General features: G+C 39.3%; 1 protein-coding gene across 2 annotated transcripts; it reads left to right on the top strand.

Annotated features, from left to right (window-relative positions):
• The first annotated feature begins 1905 nt into the window (after positions 1 to 1905).
• On the top strand, positions 1906 to 23114 carry ttll11 (tubulin tyrosine ligase-like family, member 11). Of its 2 annotated transcripts, none has more exons than XM_023423998.2 (10): positions 1906 to 3076; positions 6466 to 6565; positions 7064 to 7197; positions 10524 to 10814; positions 10948 to 11115; positions 12128 to 12223; positions 12317 to 12429; positions 18216 to 18458; positions 19770 to 19876; positions 21454 to 23114. In XM_023423998.2, the coding sequence occupies exons 1-10, from the start codon at positions 2528 to 2530 to the stop codon at positions 21765 to 21767; spliced, it is 2115 nt and encodes a 704-aa protein (XP_023279766.1). In that variant the 5' UTR covers positions 1906 to 2527; the 3' UTR covers positions 21768 to 23114. The 2 variants fall into 2 exon arrangements, with proteins under 2 accessions (XP_023279766.1, XP_023279765.1); XM_023423997.2 differs by having other exon boundaries at positions 10948 to 11232.
• The last annotated feature ends 414 nt before the right edge of the window (positions 23115 to 23528 follow it).

Genomic DNA, 23528 nt, shown 5'->3' with positions numbered 1-23528 from the left:
GAGCTGCATTCTTCAGTTGGCAGTTAACGTTTTTTTAAAGTAAAGCAACTGAAGACCAGCTGACCCACAGTGCCTTTGTTGTTTATCCTCACAGGTGGGTAAATTAGGTGAAAAGGGGACGTACATTTTGTAAATATTGTGTGTTTTCTGTTTTGTGTATTGTTACGTGCTTTCGATAATTTTGGTTATACGTTAAATGTGTAACTGTCGGTGTTAGCTTAGTGTTTCAAAAGGAAGCGAGTGAGAGGTGAGGTTTGCCCTGCTCTTCTGGTAGATGTGTGTGTGTGTGAAAATTAATGTTACAGTGTTTTGTGGTTTATATTTTGTATATTTTGTCATTAGAGCCCAATAGTTTTGTAAATTTTATTTTCTAACTGGGCAGTTAGTAAAGGTATATAACAGCTACAGCGTGAGCCGCATCTGATTAACAACACAGCGCAGTTTACCGTTGCTAGGCAACCAGAAAGCGTTGAGGGAGATTTTCTTGTAGATACATTTTAAATATGATTGTTTAGTGATTTAACATATAAGGGGGGGGGGGTAAGATAATTGTTTATATAGGGAAATATTATAATTGTAAATAGTAAAATGATATAGAATTAACAATGTAAATATCTGGTGAATAGTTTTATTGTATTTTTGAAATAGTGTAATTTTGATATTGTGATTGTTGTGATGGTTTTATTGATTTAGTTGACAGTTAACGTTTTTTTAAGTGAAGCAACTGAAGACCAGCTCACCCACAGTGCCTTTGTTGTTTTTCCTCACAGGCACTAATTTTAAAGTATGTCACCCCTGGAGCACTCAACTCGGCGTAACACCTGCAAAATGTTAGAGGCAATCACAATCAAGACGAAAAACTTGTGCAAACAAACGACCACACAGACCAAGAATAAGCCAGACTACCTCCATAGGCATGGGACAATGAGGACCAACTAAAACGGGAGGGTATGGCATCTGCACACACTGATCAGTCAGCAGTCAGATCTGTGGAACCAGAAACCTCAAGGGAGGTCACATCAGAGGACAGCTTTGTGACTGAATAAAGATATCTAGGAAATAGTTAGCAAGGAGGTGAGTGCAATCACAGAATCTCATTTGGCCGAAGAGCCATATTCAGGGCATGATATGGCAGCAATCTGAATCTTCTCTGGAGATTAAAAATTTTGCAGATGACATTGCTCAGTCAATTACTGGATAAGTTGAGAGTTTGAAAGAGACAGAATATTCAGGTCCAAGCCCCAAATGCCGACAGAGGCGCAACATGTCTTTGAAAGGAGTGAGGAGGAAGATTAACTTTTGACGTTTGTCAGCACATCCATTCATCGGATGGTGGCACAACTAAAGACTAAATTCCACCATGGTTAGTGTCGACTCTGCTTCTGACAGAAGATGGTGAACAACAAAAAGGTTCAAATACATCTCATCTGCTGAAGTTCTGAAATTCACACAACTTAGTGATTGGGTCTACACTCAATCACAGATGGGAGGATGGCAGAGATTATGCCAGAATCAATTAGAAAGAGGGGAGCTTGCAGGACAGTGCCTGTTCCTCAGTCACATGCAAACATGTATCTTGACATACAAAAGAAGTGAAAGAAGAATAACATTGAAACATGTCATCTCCGTATTGCCTTCAAGTGCTGTCGGGAATAAATACCACTTGTGACCAGGTACCACTTGAAAGGGTAAATATCGCTGATTTGCGAGATTTCAGTGCTAAACATTCGCTTTTAAAATAAAGATATGAACACATACAAAACACATTTGCGCAGAAAAATCAAACACTGATTTATATTTACGTCAGATAAACACCACCAGAGCCTTGGTTCTATTTATAGTCAATGGGCGTTAAGTCATGAAGCCAGTAGCAGGAAGTACGAGGAGCTCAAAAGGCAGCAGCTGGTTGATGGGCTGGTCTCCCCCCTGTTGCTGCCTGCCTAACAAACACAGAGCTGATGACCGTGGGCATCCTCGCAACGATGGTCACTGCTAGAAAGACACGTAACGGTACCTGTGAGGTAAAGTCTGTCATGAGTTAAAGGGTAGTTTTGCCGGCGGCTCAGAACCATATGTTAGCTAAATGAAGTCTGACAAGCTAACGTCAGGTTTAGCTCTTTTCAAGCAGCTAGCTTCAGTCTTGGCTACAAGTGCTGCATGCCACTAGCAGCTAGGTTAAGTCAGCACAATCTTGTGAGAGCCGCTAGCCTTCTGAAGTTGCTAATTACATTTATTGTATCCAGCTGGCTAACGGCGTTAGCTAGCGTTACTTCTTTAGCCTGAGGTGTCAACCGGTTTGTAGCTAGGTTACGCTGCAGACTGTGGGCATAGCTCCGCTGTCTGCTTACCTACTCTATTTAGGGAATGACAAACTGAAGCAAATGGCTTTTACTCTTAAATCAGCTATTTAAGCTAGCAATGCGTACTACATTATTTCAGAATAACGTTAGCCCGCCGGCATCGGATTATTGTACTCTGTGGTACAACTGTGCCCTGCCCAGCAGTTTCACTCGTAGTATTTCGCATAATGAGTGATCATTATGTAAAAGTTAAGGTTCAACTCGAGCAAATGAAATCATGCGGCGAGGATGCAGAGAAACAGGGTGTGGATACTGAGGAGCAGCTGCCAGTGTCTTCTTCCCCTGCTTCTGTCTCACCAGACCCTTCCAGCATCACCGTAGCTAGGGGAGATGCATCCAACACCTCCATCACTTGTAAACACAGAGGAAAAAGTCGCAGTAAGCAGGGAAAAGATGACAAGAACTCTTGTGGCAAACACATCTCAGATCTGTCATTGCATGGGTCTGTAGTTTCTGCTCATGTTGGGAAAAACTTAAATGGACTTGGGCTTGAGAGGACACTTCACATTAAAGGAACTGGAAAGATACTGCAGGGCAAGTCAGAACCTAATGGGAACTATTTGACCATCCATGCATCCAAAAACATTCAAGACACACGCCGTGAGGACGGATTCAAACTTGCAAGGAAGAGAAGACCAGTGACAGTGGATACATCGAAAGCCAAAACCTCGTTGGAGGCACTGAAGTTAAGCATCAAGCAGCTAAAGTGGAAAGAGGTGTGTTACATGAGTTTTTTGTTTTTCATTTTCTTTAGCTGTTTGCCTTGGAGAAATAATGATAATAATATGTCACATATGACATGACTATAAGCTTCACACAAGTTGGCTATAGGCTAGTGTAGACAGCTAAATGTTACGACGGTTATTGCCTGTAACTGCCTTCTGAAAAACATTCTCATATCATTTGTCCTCTTGAAGTTGAGAACGGCCTGGAAGAACTAGAGAAAATGCCCTCAGTGCACAATTCCAACAGTTTTCAAGGATAGGACTTATCATTAAATGACATATACATACATTACTGATGTAAAATGGACAGGAGATTTGATGGTGATAAAGAAAATGTGGCTCTCCAAAGACATAAAATGCTGATGAATTTGCCCAGCCATTAAAATAGTATGGACAATTGTAATTGAGCATTAATTTATTTATAACCTGTTTTGGACACAATATGTTTTAGGCAGAAAATGCACTTTAATTTTATAAGGCGGCCTCTTGTCATATCTATTTTTGTTAACCTAATCACATTACATTTCTGAGGGGCAGAAGTTTGTTTTTGCCCTAAAGTCAAGCTGTTTATAAACACACTGAGGCTGATACTAGAATAAATGTTAGTAATGTGTCTCATTTGATATGGATTCAACACATAATACTGAAATGAAAGGAATTTTATTCTAAGTTTCCTGCATTTTTTTTGCAAATTAAGTTGTGAATGGAGTTAGTTAACCCAAGTTCTGCCTTTTATGTTTTCCATGAATACATATTTTGAGTATAATGATTTGTTGCCCTTTCCCATTGGGTATTTATTTCCAGTGTCTCTACCAAAGTGTTTGTTGAATAAGTCATGGAAATAAAACTTTGCACATTAATACTTAGATGACATGATGACTTTTAACCCAACCATGAGCTGATAATGTCAGTTTGCATGCCTCTAATGGATGAAATTACACAAGGATGGCCGAGGATGAAAGTTATTCCAAATGAAAAGCGGCAACTTTAAAAGATTTATGAAGGGCCTAATTGATCCAGTTCTTTTTGCTTCAAGCCATAAATACAATCTGGTCAGTTTGAATGTTATGCAATTAATACCTTCTATCAGCCATTATTAACATGGTGTCCATTATGCATGAGAAGTAAAGACAGGCAATACGATGAGACAGGTGAGGTAAAGACTCAACTTATCACTGGTGACCACGCAGTGACACTTAAACCCTTCCAGGTCTGGTATCAGAAACGTAGACAGAAGGACTATACATTACCACGCTTTGTCCACATGATCCACCCCCAACAAAGTCAAAGGCGCTATAGATCCTGTGTCATTTTGAAAGTACCTGTCAACATCTTTGAAGGGGCTGAAACTCCAGTAGCCGGGCTCTATTTGTTTTACCAGTTATGAAAGGAACATTGAAGAGTTGTACCACACCTACCAGTTGATTAGCTGTACAACATGAGGTGTTGGATACAGTTTATGAGGACATTTTAGTGACTGATGATTTGAACATTTGGCTTTAAGGCCAATTTACATCCAAATGACTACGCCTGTACATCTGCAGTGTTCTCAGAAGAGACAGCTGTCAACTGACTTTCAGCATATGGCACACTCAAACAGTAGGAAATGATTAGCCTTAAGCTCCTCTAATCCAATAGACTTCTAGTCCTCTTTGAGGCAGAGAGAGAATGCAATGCCTGAGGGTCTGAGTGACAACTTGAGAAAATGGGACTAATAACTGCGTTTAATCATGGGCTTGGTATTTTGATTATAATCCAACATTTTGAATAAAAGCACATTGATTTTAAAAGGCATGTCACTTAGATGCCTCCTCATAGCACGTTTTGGAAAACATTAAGCTGAATACCTGAAATTATAAGTTCTGTTAACTGGATGAGCGAACTTAACAAATCCTTCATGGCTCCTTTTTGCTAGTGTATTAGTTCAACGAGTTAAGTATTTTCATTCACGAGGTGGCTTGGAAAATGAACCACACATGACTAAGTCCACAACAATGGCTTAAACATTGACCCAACTTTCCATACACACACACAAGATGGCTATTTTTGAGCCTGATCCCTTACAAACTTCTCAAATTAATTTGACCTCCTTCCCTGATGCGATTAAACGGTCATAAGATGGCATCTCCCTGGCAGTAATTATAGCAGGTCTTGGCTGTCGAGAAGGGTTTCCCTCTTTTCACAAGCTCTCATGCTAACTCATTAATGAGATGTAATTCTGTCACAGGTTTATCTTGTAGCTGGACAGTTGGGTGGGTCATATCAAGATAGAGTTTAACAATGGTGAGTGACGATATACTGCTGACCTTCCAAAACAACTTGATATAGAGTTACGATATTATAAAGTTAAAGATAGACTCCATGACATAATGTGTCCCAGCTCAGTGTTGATCTTTTGAAACTCAGATGTGAGCTGCGTCAAGTTTTAAGACTTGAACCGTGCGCTGGGTGGAATTCAGGGAACGTTTTTTTTAAATAAATTATTCAGATCTCTTTCAGCAGTTATAAAGATGAAGACTGCCCATGAAGACTACAAAAATAATAGAGAAAGACAAAAAAAACAAAAACAAATACTGAGCAGTAGTATTGTCCCTTACTAAATGTTACTTTCCTGTTTGGAACAGTAGTCTTCCTTACAGTTCACATAGATGACTTAAGGTGTAATCACAATATACTAGCAGAGTATTTGTGAAGCATCCACATACTGAAGATATCCCCTGTTATATCGAGACCAGTAGAGACCAAAAGTATGACCCAGATTCATGCAGTATGTAGTTGGATAAATGTAACATTGGAAGCTGTCTTAATAGTTGTTCATGTACTAGCCAGTATCCAAGCACTGCTAGAGCTCTTTTTCTTTTGTTTAAATAAAAACATTTTTATGTTAGAATAATTGTGTCTTCTTTAATGAGTCTGGAAAGTAAATCAAAATTGAAAGGCTGAATATCCAAACGTGAAAATTGACACCGTACGAGTGCAATATCCTGTCCTTTTAACTTTATGATAACAACACCTTTGATGCATAATATGTGGTTTGGAGTGTGGGCGGGAGTAGAGGTGTAGTGGACAAAAGCTGTGACTTGTGCCAGTAGGTTTTCCTAACTCTCTTAATCCTTTTATAGTATCACTTCCTCTCCTCTTTCCCAGCTCATCAAAACAGAACACGCACTACATACCATCTTTAGGCAAGATTATCCTGCACTCTGGGATCACGAGAAGCACTTTACCAGTGTCCTGAGTCATACTAACAGATTAAGCCTTCTTTGTCATTTACAGATGCAAAAGCAGTATGAGTTTCAGAATTGATTGTTCTTTATCATTCTGTTGTTGCAGATCATCTTTTATTTCCTGTTTTCACTTTTCTCTGTGTGTGTTTTCAGTTTCCTCTGGGAAGACGAACAGTCTGTGATATCTACTGGCATGGCGTCTCCTTCCATGATAATGAAAATATCGTCTCAGGGCAGGTGAACAAGTTCCCAGGTATTGCAGTGCTTTTGCCCCTCTCCTCTCCTACAACCCTCTGTTCACATGAAACACCCCACACTAATGCTTGTCGAACCATAAGTGGAGAGATGCCTTGATTTCAGTTTGCAGTACTTCACGTGTACTCAGTATTCTGTAATCACAACAGGAGGGATTTAGTTAAAGCCTTACTGATCCTCATTGCTCCAATGCTAACCTTTTCATGCCATGGCAATAATCATGTATTAGTAACAAATGTACGTCCAAATCTCCATCACTTCCTGGCTAGCACTCATCTCCTCTATGTCATTCTTGCGTCAAATTGAGTTATATCTTTTTACAAGGTCGTGTCTATCTGCCGTTTTAAGTATGGAAACTCTTTCTTGATATCGAGAAGTCTTCTGTAGAATCTATCTGCTTACAGTGAAACTAGCTGTATTTGCAGCAGACCGAAAATTAATAATTTCCAAGTGCATTTTCAGTTGTATCTTTGAAATGGTTCTTTTTGCATGGCAGGAATGATTGAAATGCTGAGGAAGATTAACCTGAGTCGGGCAGTGCGGACTATGCAGGAGCTGTTCCCAGAAGAGTACAACTTCTATCCCCGCTCCTGGATTCTGCCTGAGGAGTACCAGCAGTTCTCCACACAGGTATAATGCATAACACAAAAATGTTATGATGCTGGATGTGATAAGTTTTTCTGGATTAACTGAAGCGAATCATTGCTCTTCTGTATTTTTTGTGCAATATGTAGCAGTCAAAACACGGATACTATATGTTGTCTGAGCAGAACTGAGCAGCCATGGAAGGCAAGAAAACGTTACATTAACTGCACGACACGAGAGTAAGATGACAAAAGATTAAAGATAAGTATATACGTGTGCAAAATAAAATAGGATTTTCGTTTTATGAAATCCTTATTTAATCGAGTAAGTGCCTATTATTGAATAAAAGGCTGATAACAAAACAGAAGTCATGCAACATAAAACAAATAACACAAGGCAAAAATAAGCTGCAAATAAAGACAATTAAGTTTAACAAGAATTTACAATAGTGTTGAATTTCGCAAGAGATGTCACATTCCTCAATTTAAGTAAACTTTTTTCACAGCAGACATTTTTACTTGACACAGCAGCATAAACACAGGTGTTACTAATAACTTTAACAAAGCCTTCATTCCATTTAAGTGCCCCAGTAGACCGTGCCACTGAGTCAGCATACATAACAGCATGGCCTCAGACCTGGAACACCTAAATGAAATGCAGCCATTGTTAATTTCATCAATTACACCTATCCTCCAACTGCTATCACAAGTCTAAATATGTGCTGTGAAAAATGTGTTCCTTTGGTAGATCATTCTCAGTGGCTAGAGGTGAAAACATGATTGCTTTCTTCTCTATTTGAGAAACAGAAAAACTTTATTGTCCCTCACAGTGATGGACATTTGTCTTTGACATGGCTCACAGAGCTACACATATGTGTTTCCACTTAGAATTAAGAACAGTTTGGCTGTCAACTGCAAATATGTGCAAGTGTTAGGGTATTAATTCCTTCAGACCTTGTTTGGGTGTACAGATCTGAGCTGAGAAAGTTTAGATTTTTTTTTCCTGTCCTTACATGTAACAGTTATGTCTTGTGAACTGAGATGAAGATGAGCCCCCAGAATGGCTTTATAAATAAATATATACTGGTGACTCAGACTAAGTCGGTGGCAGAGCAGCAGTTTGTTATCCAGATGGAGGCTGTGCGCTGTGTGAGAGGCAAAATAAGAAAGATATTCTGTCACTTCTAACTTTCTCTCTAAGTGGTCAATTTACAAGTAAATATAGCTGAAAACACAGCACAGCCTTTGTCTTGAAATTATGTGTTTGGTGATTTTGTCAGATGACGTCACGATTATAAATATATAAGCCGCGTTTCAGTCACTATTTCATAGTTGTTCTGTTGTCTGACAACATAAACAGAAAACCATGTAAGTGAGAACAGCTTTATTGTGAATTCAGCTGTATTAAAATACTATATATGTGAGCACAGAGAGGAGGAGAGAAGTTAACAGATAAAGGGCTAAAACTGGCTGACACTATGCAGAATGCAAATATGACAAGATGGCGTCATGAATATGCTAATAGCTTATTACATCATCTAGCAACATTTGGTGACTTTTCCAGCAGGCTTCAGCTTCTTTCCTTTGAAAAAACAAAAGTTCTGAATTTGTCATGCTGGCATCTTGCTTCCTCTCAAGTTTTCAAATTATTCATAATTTAGCAATACCAACACACATGCTCTGGAGTAAATTGTGGTCTTTACAATTCCTTTGCTGTGGACACTCACCATGCTACATTGCAACAGTGGCATTCTTAATAGTATGACCTGTTTAATTCTTGTTTCATGTGCTCGCTTCATTGCTCACTTTCCTTGAGGGGAAAAGCCAGACTGTAATGCCTTTATGCACACTACCCTTTATAGTAATCTGGCACTCCTTAACACATGGTTGAATCTAGCAGAATTGGGTGGGACATAAGAGGAAGAGTAGTGAAGAGAATGAGCTTCCCCCAGCTGCTTTTTCCTGGGTGACCACAGTGAACAAAGATGTTACAGTTACCATGTGTGCCATTCAGCACGTTATAAATGATCTGACAAGGGAAGCATCTATTCAGATTTGTGGGTTATGTTCATCAACTTGGATGGAAAGTTGTTCAGACAAGGAAAGAACCATTTAAAATAATGTGTTTTTTTAATCTGTTATTTTGGCCGGTAGTTAGAAATTTCCGACATAAAATTAAGATCACATGTACAGCAATTAGATGTGTAGTCAGGTCTAATTGCAGAAACTCGATGTGTTTTTATTTTTCTCCACCACAACCAACAGTTTAACTGATTTTGGCAGGTGGCAGTTAAATTTTCTGTCACCAATAATTATACCAGTGAGCAGGTTTTCATTTTTCACTAAATGATCTTAATTGGTGATGTAATTGCATTGGCAATAGCAATGGTTCTGGTTTGAGGAAATGTTATATTGCAGCTATATATAATGTCCAGCAGGGGGCACCAGAATATCACTATTTGACTTCCAGTTAAGTTTTCAGCAGACAAAACAGTGTCCCATTAAACAGAGGCTTTCCTGTGTTATGTTTTGTATGACATAAGGCTAATAATTAGGCACTCAACCCAACATGACTATTACATAAAAAGTCTCATTAAAAACTGAATAATAGGCTTGATTTTGACTTTGCATGTTTGCATGATGCTGGTTCTGTCTGTTTAGTAACACTTGACCCTAAGTAGTAATCAAAAGGTGGATGTTTTTAGCTTGTAAGTAGAGATACATCCTTAATTAATACATGCAGTGTATAATCAGACTTGTGTAAAATGAAGATTAGGTAAAGCTTTGATCTGGTTTATATGGAGGCAGTACAGCTAGAAGTTAAATCCGGGTATTTATTTTACCATATTGCACAGTAAGGGACTCATCGAAGATTCAGCTCTGGAATCAGGGTAGTCACAATTTTTGGTGTCATTCTCCTCACTTGCCACTTTGTTTCTGCTGTAAACAAAATTACAAAAAAACAAACAAACTTGAGAGTGCTTGCTATATATGAAAGCAAACCAGAAAAAAACTTATCCAGCATCCTAGATGGACATTTGTTTTTTGACTTTGTTATAGCCACATATCTTGCTTCATGAACTCATTAATTTGTAAGTTCAGAAGACGAATGGTGTGTTTTTATTTAAATGTAAATCACATCTGTTCTGTAACACTGGTTGTTACATCTTTAAATTTGACAAAGTGAAATTTAGTTTTATGACAAATCGTTAAGGGTTTGCTTCATGTCTGGTTTGACACCTTTCCAAACATCACATCAACAACACATATTATAAACCACTGCAAACATCTGTATTACACATCTGTAAGCTACCTTCGCTCAGGGATATGGTCATTGAGATTTTTGTTAACCATATCCTATCTCACTCCTAGATTCGCATGGTGAAGGAGAACGATGCCACGGTGAATCCCACCTTCATTGTCAAGCCAGATGGGGGCTCTCAGGGGGACGGCATCTACCTCATCCGTGACCCCAGTGACCTAAAGCTCATGACGGGTTCACAGGCCAAACAGGCTGTAGTCCAGGAGTACATCCAGAAGCCGTTACTCATTGACAAGCTCAAGTTTGATATCCGCCTATATGTACTGATAAAGTCTCTGGAGCCATTGGAGATCTACATTGCCAAGGAAGGCCTGACACGTTTTTGCACCGAGCCCTACCAGGTATCCAAGATGGTGCTATTGATGTTGGCAGGTCTACTTTTAAGCTATTAATTTGCTTTGATGCTATAAAAAAACACACCTCTATTTTTATAGCAGACACAAAATTAAGGTCACTCTTATTCTGATTATGTAGGAGCCAAGCCAGAAGAATCTGACCCATGTCTTCATGCACCTGACAAACTACTCCCTCAACGTCCACAGCGGCAACTTTGTCCACTCAGACAGCCAGAGCACAGGAAGCAAACGCACTCTCTCCAGCGTGCTCTACAGGCTGGCAGCTAAAGGTGTAGACATCAAGAAGGTGTGGTCAGACATCATCGCTCTTGTCATCAAGACTGTCATTGCTGTGGTGCCTGAACTTAAAGTTTATTATCAGGCTGATATACCGCCAGGCAAACCAGGACCCACATGCTTCCAGGTGGGTCGTGGCTAACACTGTTAGGATCAGAATGTGTACAGTAGGGGTGTAGAAGGTTACAAATGCAGTATTTGGACATGGACATATATTAATGCGCTCTGAATACACTCACCTCCCACTCAGTCGTACCCATTTAGGATGTATGTCCATAAATATCTTTACAAATCCTTGTAACTCCAGATCCTGTCTTATAATATTAGACTTAATAATATTGACTATAGTCTAAAAACACGCACAAGTGTCCTAAGATTTAAGTTCTATATTCTGACATTTGTTGGGTTCTATCCTAAATTCAGTGCAGTAACAAGACTGTCAATGTCAATTTCTCTTTTTTTTTCTTTTTACTTTCCATACACTCTTCAAACTCTTTATTTTTATCAAGACCTCCTCCTACTGCATGTTCAACCCAATGAGTTATTATGACCTGTGTTTTCTCAATAACCTTCCTCCAGTTTTTAAAGGAAGTTAAGCAAAAGTCATGCAAAATGGCCCAGTGCACTTCTGACTTGAATTTTCCACTAACTTCCTATTCTTTTATATTTACCTTATTGATTTCCACCAGCACATTTTAACAGCTTGTATTTGGATTTGCTTTTATCTTTTAAAGGTGGGGTACAAATACAAATGAGGTAAATGGTAAATGTACTGCCTTTTATATAGCGCTATACAATCTATGTCTCATTTACCCATTCACATACACATCCATACACACATTAACACACTGATGTCCTCCTAAGGAACAACACCAAGGTTCATGGTTAAAATATTGCGTGTATGTTGGTAACTAAAATAGTAGCTTTGTGTTACACCCATAGTATAAAATTTAGATTATTCTTTTATATATTTATTTTAATATTTATATAAAGTAAGTAATTAAAGATGTGTTTTGTCTCAGATATTAGGTTTTGACATCTTGCTGATGAAGAACCTGAAGCCAGTTTTACTAGAGGTCAACTCCAACCCCAGTATGAGGATAGAACACGAAAAGGAGGTAAAAGTGAATGTCAACATCAGTGTTATCATAGTTATATTGTTGATGTCATCATTATTATTTTCAGTGCTATAATAAATGTTTGTGTTCCAGGTATCACCAGGAGTTTTTGAATATGTTCCCAGTCCTGTGGATGAAGAGGTCAAAGTGGGTGTTATTAGGGACACTCTGCGCCTAATGGACCCTGGCCACAAGAAACCTTCAATGTAAATACACTGGCTTGCACAAACATACATTACACAGTAAACACAAAGTATAAGTTCTTATATCCTCCACTCTTTGTCTGCTGGACTTAAGAGTCCACTTTTAAAGACATGATACCTTCCTCTGCCCGTCCTTCCTCAGAGCCCAGCTCTGCACCACTCAACAGCTCTCCATAAGCCTGTTAAATGGAAAAATTAAATTCAGCTGAGCCGTGGTGGAAATTCACACATTACTGTACAAGTCTGGTGGCTCAATCTCTCTGGCTGACTGGCCCTGTGTGGTGCCTGGCAATAAATCTCCTCTGCCATTAGGGTTTGTGTTTTTTTTTTTCCTTTCAATCTGTTTTTTCTTCTATGACAAGAGGATTTACTGTTTCTGTTCTACCATCATCTCCATTTCTTGCCTCTTTCTCTCTCGCTTTTTCTCTCCTTCCCTCACTTCTTTCTCGCTGCTCCTCAGATTAACTTCTATATCAGATATTTGATCTGCTTTGTTCTGCAAGCGAGAGGGATATCTTCTCGGGGATAATACCCACTTAACTATTATATTCATCACCAATAACATACTGATATAATCCGCATATAATATGCATTGCTGTATTTTCGTCTAGCTCGAATCAGCAGAACCACATCGTGTACTTGTCCGTGAATCACACTACAGTGTAACAGTATATACATTCAACTAATTCCTACATACATACTTCTAGAGACTCGAAATCCTTTAATCTAATGTCCCTCATTCTGGGGGTTGCTCAAAACCTTTATATATGTGTCCGAACAACAACAAGTTTTAGAGCTAACATGATGAATTGATTAGTTGGTCAACAGTTAATTAGGCTATTAAAACATTAAACGATGGTCATAATCAATTAACGATAAATTAGTAATTTTTCAAGCAAAAATGTCATGTCTTATGTAACAGTAAATTTATTATATTTGGGTTTAAGACTGCTTTTGAAGATGTCACCCTGAGCTTTGGGAGATTTGTGATGGACATTTTTCAGTAATTCCTGACCTTTTTATAGACCAAACAATTAGTTATTACAATCAGTTATTTAAGAAAATAATTGGCAGATGAGTCTATAATGAAAATTATTATGTTAGTTGTAGCCCCACACGGTGGAGATTATGGACTATTATATTTTTGACCAGCGTGTTGTCAATTCATGGAAGTAACAGTTGTTGTATTGTCAGTCTGTAGCTTTCAGTTGGCCAGATATTAGTCCTAACATTACACGAGAAGTTTTCCTGGTGCTGTGAATTATTTGGCTCATTTCATTGTGAGCACATACCTCCATTTATTTCACTGCTGTACTGTAGATGCACAGTGACAGTTTATCTCCAGGTTTTAAGCCTCCCCAAGCCAATTAAATAGTGGAAGAATATCTTCATAAAATATCTCAGCGTGAGTGTATCTATAATCTGCAGTGATGTGGTGAGAAGAGGCTTAAACCCAGACCGAGGCAAGTTGCATCACAGAAGAAACAAGTTCACTGATCTTTAATATGATATAATTCAGTGCCTCTATAAAAATGGAGCTCGGCTTATAGTGACACCAACGAGGACGAGGTTTATGATGTGAAGGAAGTTATAGTGCATAACAGTAATGTTTGAAATTTTCATGTATCTATTATGTTTGTAGGAAGATACCATGCCACTAAAGTGGGTGGAAAAGCTTGGAATAAGTCATAAGCATTATGGAGATGGGAAAAATCCAGAGTAGAGACTATAGTAGTAACAACAAATGGTGCTCAATGACAATAATGAGATGGAATAACAAGCAACAGAAGTCAGGTAAATGGGGTGCAGGTGTGTAGGGAATATGGTTAGAGATCTGAATCTCTGAGAGAAGCTGATGATTAGACAGTCAGTACCCAGCTATTAAATAATAATGTAACTGACTAGCAGTCAGTCTCTCATAGTCATGGTAGGACCCAGACTAAAGGGGAAATCTACATCAGTACTGCACCTGCACTTCCTAGTGTATATATATATCACAAATAATAACTGAGCTTGAAAAACCTAAAGCCCAAACATCTCAATAAGTTGGATATATATATGATAAAATCAAACTCTGTTAGCTTAAAAATTTGAACACCCTCAAGCACAAAGATTTAGTATTCATGTCTGGTTGTGATTGCAGGGAAGCGTACTGTCAGCTATGCAGATAGTGACTGAGTCTTGTTGTTGGAGGGGGGGAGATATGCTAATTATGTCCCAACTAGCTAGGGCTAATGTTTATTAAATTAGCCATAAGATTGGATATGCTCCAAAAAATGTAATCATCACTGCAGCCAGCAACACGGGCGCTAAATAGGAACTCATTAATCATTCACTCCCACAGTTTGTTCTGTGTGTTTGCATGGGCACAAAGGCACCTGCGACGTACATGCATGTTTGTTTGATGGAAAACATGATGGTTTTCCCCACACTGAATGCTACTTTAAATTTTTATCCTTTTTTTTTTTTTTTAAATCAAGCCGTTTGTGTGGAAAGATGTGGCACTAAAATCAAAAGAAAATCTCCAGGATCCAATATCCACAGGTGATGCAAGCGTGTCTGAACGATGAATTGCTGATCATGGAGAGAAACGTGGTAGATTAAGGGAAATAAGCAAAGGAGATGTGAATTGAGTAACCCATTCTAGAACCAGACAGTGTTTTGATTGGCATCTTAATTTTTTCGATGACTCACTGTCAAGACTAAATGCAAGATTACTACATGATTTAAGCTGCCATTCACACGCATTGATTTATATTTTTTTCTACAAACTTCCAGAATCATACATACAAGAGGGCTAGTAATTTATTCAATGCACAGATGGTCTACTAGTAAGTAAACATACCTGTGCTGTGGTCACTGACAGCTGTTCAGTAGTGGGATGGATGAGATTCAGTCATTCAGAACGCAGAGTTTAGAGTTAATTCAGCCCCAATATGAATTTCACTTGACAAAATGAAGTGAGAGAGAGATGAGAACTGACCAGGCACACAATACAAAGGTACAGCTGAGTTAAAAAAAAAAAAAAAAATGTGTTTTGTATTTAAAGGAGATGGAGTGAAGGCTTATATAAGAAAGATAAGTCAATATAAAACGGCAGAACAAAGGGGTGTAAAGTGGCATTTTTGGAGAAAAAGAGAGGAAGAGATAAATGAGGACTTGTGAGAAGGAGGATGTGATGGTATCAGTGACTCTTAGACATGTACTTCTCGTACCCAGCTCATTAATCCTGTATACGATTTCTCCGAGGGTGATTTATGAGCCATTATGAGAGGTGTGTGTGAATGTGGGTGAGAACAAAAGAGCTTATATTCATAGACGCACATACTTTTTTAGAGTAGGGTACAAATGCATCATGTGCATGAACGGATATAAGGTGGCCTGAGTGCAGTCTGAGGTAACTAAGGTTGAATCGTGTTTTTAAAATTGAGACATTTCCTGCTCTTTCACTGAGAACAGCTCTGAATAAAATGCTTGTGAGATTCTTGTGGGTGTGAGGAAAGAAACAAGTGAGAAAGGGGTGTTTTAAATCTGTAAAATGCAAAAAGTTGTTACCTGTGGGACGTTATTTGTACGACTCATACTCTGAGAAATGTTTATTTTAGTTAGACTTCTGAAAGTGTACAGACAATTTATTTTCCCTGACACCTGTTTAAGACTTTTGACAGTGTGCAGTAGCTTTGAATATTTACTCACCAGAGGACCAGGAACAGCACTTATGCAGGTTAATGACAGCTGAATTAGGCATAGCTCTCCTCCTTACCTACGCTCAACTAACATTTGACACCGGGCCTCTGGATGTTCTTTTTAATAACCTGCCATTCTTCACCTTTTACCCCCTTGCTTTGCTTCCATCATTTTCCTCCCCTCGTCTGCTGGGAATGTTTGTCGACATTCCCTTCACTGCCTGTCTTGGCTGTCAGCTTCAGTCGAAGATGTGTCCATTTTTAGCCGAGCCTGTCCTGTCTAAATAGATGTGGGTGGTGTCCTTCTGGCTGCCGAGGGATGATTGATTCTATTAAACATTCAACAGTGCTCTCTCAGTGCCATTCACACTGCTTACTAATTCATAGAGAAAGAAAAACTGCCTCAGAAGAGTCAGCAGTACTGTATCCCCTTGGCGTGAAAGTACCTTTGTTTATTTCTCTTTGTTGCTTATGTATCTTCACACACACCGACCATAGGCGCTGTCCTTAAAGGCCCTATACACCCACACAGGTGTTTTTCCCCTTATTCTGGTTGATGAGACCCTCTGTCCGGGTTTCTGTGATGGGAATTATTTGAGGTCACTGGACTCCGTGCACTAATAAGAACGATACGGATGTAATTTGTTGTACCATACTATAACAGGTGCAACAAAGCTAACAGGAGAGTTAGTGAGATGTCAGGCGAGCACAGAGTGCACACACCCACACAGTCCTGAAGGTAGACACTCACAGAGCGCACGGCTCCCATTCCTTTTCTAGCAGAGGTATCAAATCCCTCAGGAGAACCTCAGTAGCCGGTGGCGAGAGATGGGCAGGTGGTGCAGAGGGCAAAGTTCAGATAAAGGAATTGTTACCTGAAACAGGTGCAAAACCGTAGCATGTCATCACACCTGACACCAATCCAGGACTCCATCTAATGATTATTTTCATTGATATTGTTGGGGAAAAGTCATTTTGGGCAGTTAGCATTACATGGCCTGAAATTCTGACTGCTATTTTGCCAAAATTGCCACCACAGACCAGCACAATGCACAATCTTAAAAGGTAAAGTCAAAAGGTACCCTGATCATAAGAACAAACAAAAGAAAACCAAAAACCCCACTTTTGTTTACTTTCAATTTTCTCACCAGAGCATATTGTGTGTAGCCTATTGAGCATGTGGCATTTCTGTATGCATTTCCATCTTATATTTGCAAAGCCTCCTGACCATCTTTGTGGCACAGGAGACTGATGGATTAAATCCATGGTAGATGGGCTTCTTTTGGCCCCTTTAAATAACTTAACATAAGTGCTTTTGTAATTTTTTCTGCCTCATTCAGGGCATCAACGTGATGTCTTTAAAAGCACAATTCATCCACCATCAGTCATTTCAATGGAATTGGCAATATGGGTCTTAATGTAAGTGCAGGCTTTCATTGACTAATGCCTAAAACTACTGCAGAGAGCCACTGTGCTTTTCAAGAGGCATCACCTGGGTATGCAGCACTTAATGAGTTACAGTGTCACTTCCAACAAAATTAACCTTCCTTTCTGGGCTTTGTTTTACTTAATCTTGGTGAGAGGTATCAACTTTCTCTTCATAAAAACAAAAAAAAGATCTCTCAGTTTTGATGCTGAGCCTCCATCACATAGATGCATCTTGCTACTGATGCAGGTAAATGTTGTGGATGTAAGCACTGACAGTTAAAAGGTTGTATGAAAGCTGTGAGATGTGGGAGTGAAAAGAGTTATTCATCCGTCATACAATATTATTCTTCTCTTTTCCCCTGCCATGCCAGGCTGTAAGTGCAGACTCGAGTGAAAAGCTTGGTGCATTTATCTACCTCAGGTCCTTGGCTATCTGTAACTCAGCTGACAAAAGCTCTCTGGGTTGGCCTTATGGGCTTGTGCGTCCCTCCTGTAGGGCCTAAAGGCCATTACTCAGCTCTAGACGGCACAAAAAGCAGTACATGTAGTGACTAGTGACTTACTACTGGTCTTCAAAGCTTCTGGTGAAATGTTTGGTCAACTTTCTACATAAAAAATGTATTGCATTAAAATATAACGCAGTGTTTTTCTTTCCCTATTACTCTACAACCAAAGCTCCCAATCGAGGGCCGGTGGGTCTGAACACAGGGAGGAGATTCCCATGGAGGGAGAGACACAAGAGAGGAGCTCGGATGAAGGAGCTCTGCCCTCGCTGTGTCTGAAGCAGGTCTACCCCAAGTACACCAAACAGTTCAACCACCTGCGGCTGGTGGAGCGAATTGCAGTTCTGTTCATACGCTTCCTTGGGGTCAAGGGCAACATGCGCCTGGGCCCCACTGCCTTCCGAACCTTTATCAGGTACAGATTTTACTTATTTTACCGGACCCCCCCATCCCCATTAGCTTCTGCCATAGCAGCTGCTAATCTTAATTAACCACATAAAACATCAATAAGACCGAGAAAGCATAGTCCAAAAATATATTCAGATATAAACAAAGCAGCTGATTTTAACACAAAGAGTGCACCACACAAGCAGACAAATCACAACAAAAGATTACAGCTACATTAAGCTCACAACCATCCATAAAATTCATGAAGATCAGATAGAAAGATTTTTATATTCAGTCATATAGTATAGTCTGCTTTCAGTACTGCATTTGTTTTTTTTTAAGGTCTAGGCACTTTTTGATTCTCTAGTACTGTTCAATTACTTAAGTTCTACAAAGGCCTTGTGTTTAACTTTTTCATCCACATACCAAGTGAGATATGTATGTGTTTGACCAGAGTACTAATAGAGCTGAAAAAGATTGAGGTAAACCTAAGAATACAGCTTTCTGGCTTTAACTGGGAGCAAATTTTTTATTTAGTTAATTAAGTCGCTAAATCAAGTGCAATGCATCATTTCTCTTTGTCTGAGATTAATGTTTTTTGTTCATGTTTCCTGACAAATAAATGTAACAAACTAAACCAGGGAAGATACTGGTCAAGTGTAACTCCTAATGATTGTCTTGTATACAGAGGTAGAGGTGGGGAATATATTATCTTATCTCTTTGTGTCCAGTTTTTATTTATTTAAATTTAGATATGTAGTAAGTATTTAAAATCCAACTGAGGATAAACTGCATTTTTGTCTGTTACAGCAGACACAAACTCAGTGGTCTTTATTGGGTTCACCTGTTCAGTGTATAGCAATTGTGAACAACAGCTCTGCCATAAATTCTAGTTACAGTTTATAATATGCAAATTCAATTCTATGATTATTATTGAGATCATAGTTAAAAGTTGCGTTAAACCTGTTTAGAAACCTCTCAGCATAAAGCAGTCTAGTACAACTCCACCACTAACTATGACCTCAGTGTATAAATAAACATCTCTATGACAGTGTCAAGAAAAACTAAACATTATAGGTATCATAAAAGTAGATATTATGGCTGATGAGTCTACATAGTTGAAGAACTTGTCTCCATACAGCCAATCAAATCTTCGCATAAAGCAGTAATGTCAACGGTGTATCACAGGCAGAGTAGACAGTGACACTGAGCCAGACAGCAGCTACACAACACAACAGCCAAAGACTTGGAACAACAACCACCCACATTAGCTTTCCTGCTAATCTGGTGCTGCACCATAGCTTTCTGAATGAGCCACAGTTCTCCTGATTGTTTTTAGGACGTGCAAACTGAGCAACAGTAACTTCACCATGGCTTCAGTGGACATCCTCTACATTGACATCACACGTCGTTGGTCAGGAACGATGCCTGATTCTAGAGAAGCAGGTAACACACCCACACCCACACACATGTATATACATGCTAAAACAAAACCCTAACATTGAAACTACATGTAGAGGACAGCGAGCTGAGTATCCTTGAGACCAAGAGCAAATAATGTGCTTGAAGATAATTGCTTGTCATTCTTTGTCAGTTTCCGTCTGACATTGTGCTGCCATAATTGAAATGAGCCGAGATCACAATGTGACAGCGAAGAGACTATCAGACATGAATTATTCAGACATTGCACCTTGCGAGGAATGTTTGTGAGGCGGAGCGGATGGATGGAGATCACATGGACAGGATGGAAGGGCCTGTACAGACGAGATTGTGGGCTGCATTTACAATGAGCTCATATGTATTCAGAGAGACAGAAGTCAGAGTCTGTTTTTTCTGTGGATGTGCATTGGAGGATTTGGTGGGAATTAGGAAGAGGCATGAAACTGTAAAACTGTATTTACAAATTATTACGTTTTTTTTTGTTTGGGATATGTCAGTCTTTTTTTTTTTTTTTGTCTTTTTTTTCAAAAGGACACCTGGAGGAATTTATGCAACTGTCCTTGTAATCTGTACAATCTTTTAATAATTCCATTGCAGATGACCTATAAACTTTCACCATGTTAGTCAAGTGTGAATCAGCTTCTCATTAATTTTTTTTCACTCCATGAATTCCTCAGGTTTTCTGCACATTTGTCTTCTTGTCTAGGTGAGAATAAGTGAGGCTGCAGTAGAAAATATTAAAGAAACCTTTGGGTTAAAATTCAGCTTCTGCTCCTGCTCAGCTCACGCTATTATTTTCTTCACAATTTACTGTTTTCTAATTCATCCTTAAGTCACCCTAAGTCACTCTGACTTTGGCTCCTAAGGCAAAGTCTGACACTGATAAAATTGAAAAGATAAAATGATCATTGGCATTTTTAACCCGTAAACCCAACAACAGTTCAAATAATGTTTGTTAAGATTAATATAAAGCAATATATTAATATTTGTTATTATACATCAAACAAACGAGTTAGATGGGAATATCAATATCACTCTCACATCTGTCCGTTAAATGTAAGGCTTAGCTTAGCACAGCCACTGGAGAGGGAAACAACTGGCCTCTGAGCTAGCCTGGCTCTGTCCCAAAATAACAAAATCCGTCTACCAGCACTTCACTCACTAACTAACGTGATATTTCATTTATTTAATCTGCACAAAAGACAGATTTATTTCTTCACTGGAAGCAGTACCTTCCTGGAGCCTCTGTCATTAGTTTCCTTTGCAACTTCCCACAAGCAAAAAAAATTGTCTATGACATAACCATTTGTTTTTTTTTTTTTAGACTTTGTAATAATATGCTTATTTGCTTTCTGTCAAACTACTCCTTTAAACTGGGATGACTTCAGTTTGGATTGTCATAATTCATCAATCGGCAGCAGTATGAAAATCCAGGAAACATTTAGTTTTGTCACTGAGTAATATGTTTGTTAGTTTTTGTGTAATACCTATTTTTGTTGAGCATAATTTCTTCTTTTGGCGTTAATTCTGTTTCTACCTTCCTCACCTACTTGTCTTCACCTTAACCACTCTTTGTTTTTCAGGGATGGGAGTACAAGCATTTGTGGAAGCCTTTTTCTTCCTGGCAGGTCGCAGGTTCAAATCCCTGGTGCTGAGGGAGCAGGTAGTGTCACTGCTGGAGCTGTGTGAGGCTCAGCTTGAGTCCCAGTCGGGTCCCGAAGACAGACGCTCTGTGAGTTGTAGCAGGGCGCTGCCACGAGCCGTCAAGACTCAGACCCTGGGCCTCACCAACCCGCAGCTCGGCTCTCCGGCTCCCCTGCGAAGGGCGGCCAGCCAGGACTACCGACTGCATCAAAGACTCAAGCCTCGCACACTCAGGGCCAACGTGGACAACTGATGAGAGAGGGCATCGACTGGTCATCCAACTCCCAAACACTGCCTTTAGCCTTCTCCACAGGAGCAGGGAAATTAGGTGTCCACCTCTGCTCAGCTGCTCCCACGAGGGTGGGATGACGGGAGCCGAGAGAAGGACTAGCTTGACCCCTGCTGGCTGACTTGCAGGAGGACTGTTCTCAGCCTGATTGCTTTTTCTTCAGAGCGGGAAGATGTCTGCAGGGGTTTTGCAGTGGAAATGGAACAAGGGATAGGAGGAAGTTGGTGCATTTCTTTCTCCCCTCCTGGTGTTATCATATATGAACAGTGTGGTCCAGCCAGGAGGAGGATATGGCTACTTCTAATATTCTTACTGATTCTACAGAGCAGCTATTTGCTTCCCTTCACCTTTGTCTGGCAGCACATTCACTGAAACATACAGGGAAAACATTAGACGCTCCTCTTCAATAGATTCACACACATCACACATAAGTAAATAAATAGGTGTAAGGGAGTGTCCTTAGTATGCATATTATATAATTGAATTTGCACAAAAAATCTTTGAACTATTACATTTGCACAGAAATGGATGTGAGGGTGACAGAGCATTTGTGTGGGTATATTGTGTATGTTTGAGTGTGTGTGTGTGCGTGTATATGTACTGTACTGTACCATAGTTATTTGTGTTTAGTTCAGTGGTGAGAGCCTATTTACAGCCAGTGGCTCAGCTGTGCGTCCATTAGTGATGAGTTAGTGAATAAGTATTCAAAGGGAAAAGGCCACTTATCCTTTCAGTTCTGCAGCTATTCCAGTCAGGCAGCCTCAGACCTTCACACAACATAGTCTTAAGATGATTTCTTTGTAGCCACACAACTGCCATGGGGAGTTAATTATTTCCAAAGTAATTGCAAAAGCACAAAAATTTCACAATTTAGACAGATGCTATCTGAATGATTAAAAAAAACAACGCTTTTGTAATAAAACCAGTGTGTGATGTGGCTGTCAGTTACACACAGCCACTGGTGGATGCCAACCAGAGGTCGCCGTCTTTTCAAATTATTTACACCACAGTCACCCACTGAACATTAATGTTTGAATTGTAAGTAGTTTTCCTCCAGTTTGTTTCTGAGATTGTGAAACGTGATGTGTTACACAGAAGAACACTGAATCTTACCACTGACACACCTGCGGTGTGGGCAGCTGTTTAACTCATACAGTGAACTAAACATGCTATACATGCTGTAGGATTGACATATTTACTGCAGTATGATAACATGAAGTAGAATTATAAGATTATTAACAGTTATCAAATATATGGATGAAATGTATTGAATGCAAAAAAATAAATTTAATTTTGCTCTTTAAAACTGAAGATGTTGTTGTTTATGCCACTACTGCTGTGATATTGACCAAACCAAAAAAAGACTTAACTCAGGTTCATGTACATTTTTTTAAACCAATTAAATCTTCCTCCACGGTCTTAGTTTTGATGATACTAATATGTTTGAGCAAATCACACATGCCTATATGTGCATGTTACTGAAAATACACTCAATGTACAGAACATCACTGCTGTCCTACCTCGGAGTGATTTCCCCTATGGGCCCATTAAAGGGCCACATTTGTCATATCATTAGGGGATGATATGTAATATAATGGCAGCACTGTTGGCAGTTTGTGCTATTTACATTCTTTAACAAGGCTGATAGATGAGTCCAAAATAGCATCAATTCTTATACGTTTTAAGACCTTAGATATGTTTCACAGCACAACCATCTGCCAATGT

Source organism: Seriola lalandi, unplaced genomic scaffold (assembly GCF_002814215.2).
Source record: "Seriola lalandi dorsalis isolate HSWRI2012SDOR001 ecotype SW California unplaced genomic scaffold, Sedor1 jcf7180002054695, whole genome shotgun sequence".
Classification (NCBI taxonomy): Eukaryota; Metazoa; Chordata; class Actinopteri; order Carangiformes; family Carangidae; genus Seriola; species Seriola lalandi.
The sequence above is the reverse complement of the archived record's forward strand: the minus strand, read 5'-3'. Positions and strand labels throughout refer to the sequence as shown.

Coding starts and splice junctions, on each gene's coding strand:
- ttll11 (XM_023423997.2), top strand. CDS start 2,528: ATGAGTGATCATTATGTAAAAGTTAAGGTTCAACTCGAGCAAATGAAA. Junction 3,077..6,465: donor AGCAGCTAAAGTGGAAAGAG/GTGTGTTACATG, acceptor GTGTGTTTTCAG/TTTCCTCTGGGAAGACGAAC. Junction 11,233..12,127: donor CAGGACCCACATGCTTCCAG/GTGGGTCGTGGC, acceptor GTTTTGTCTCAG/ATATTAGGTTTTGACATCTT.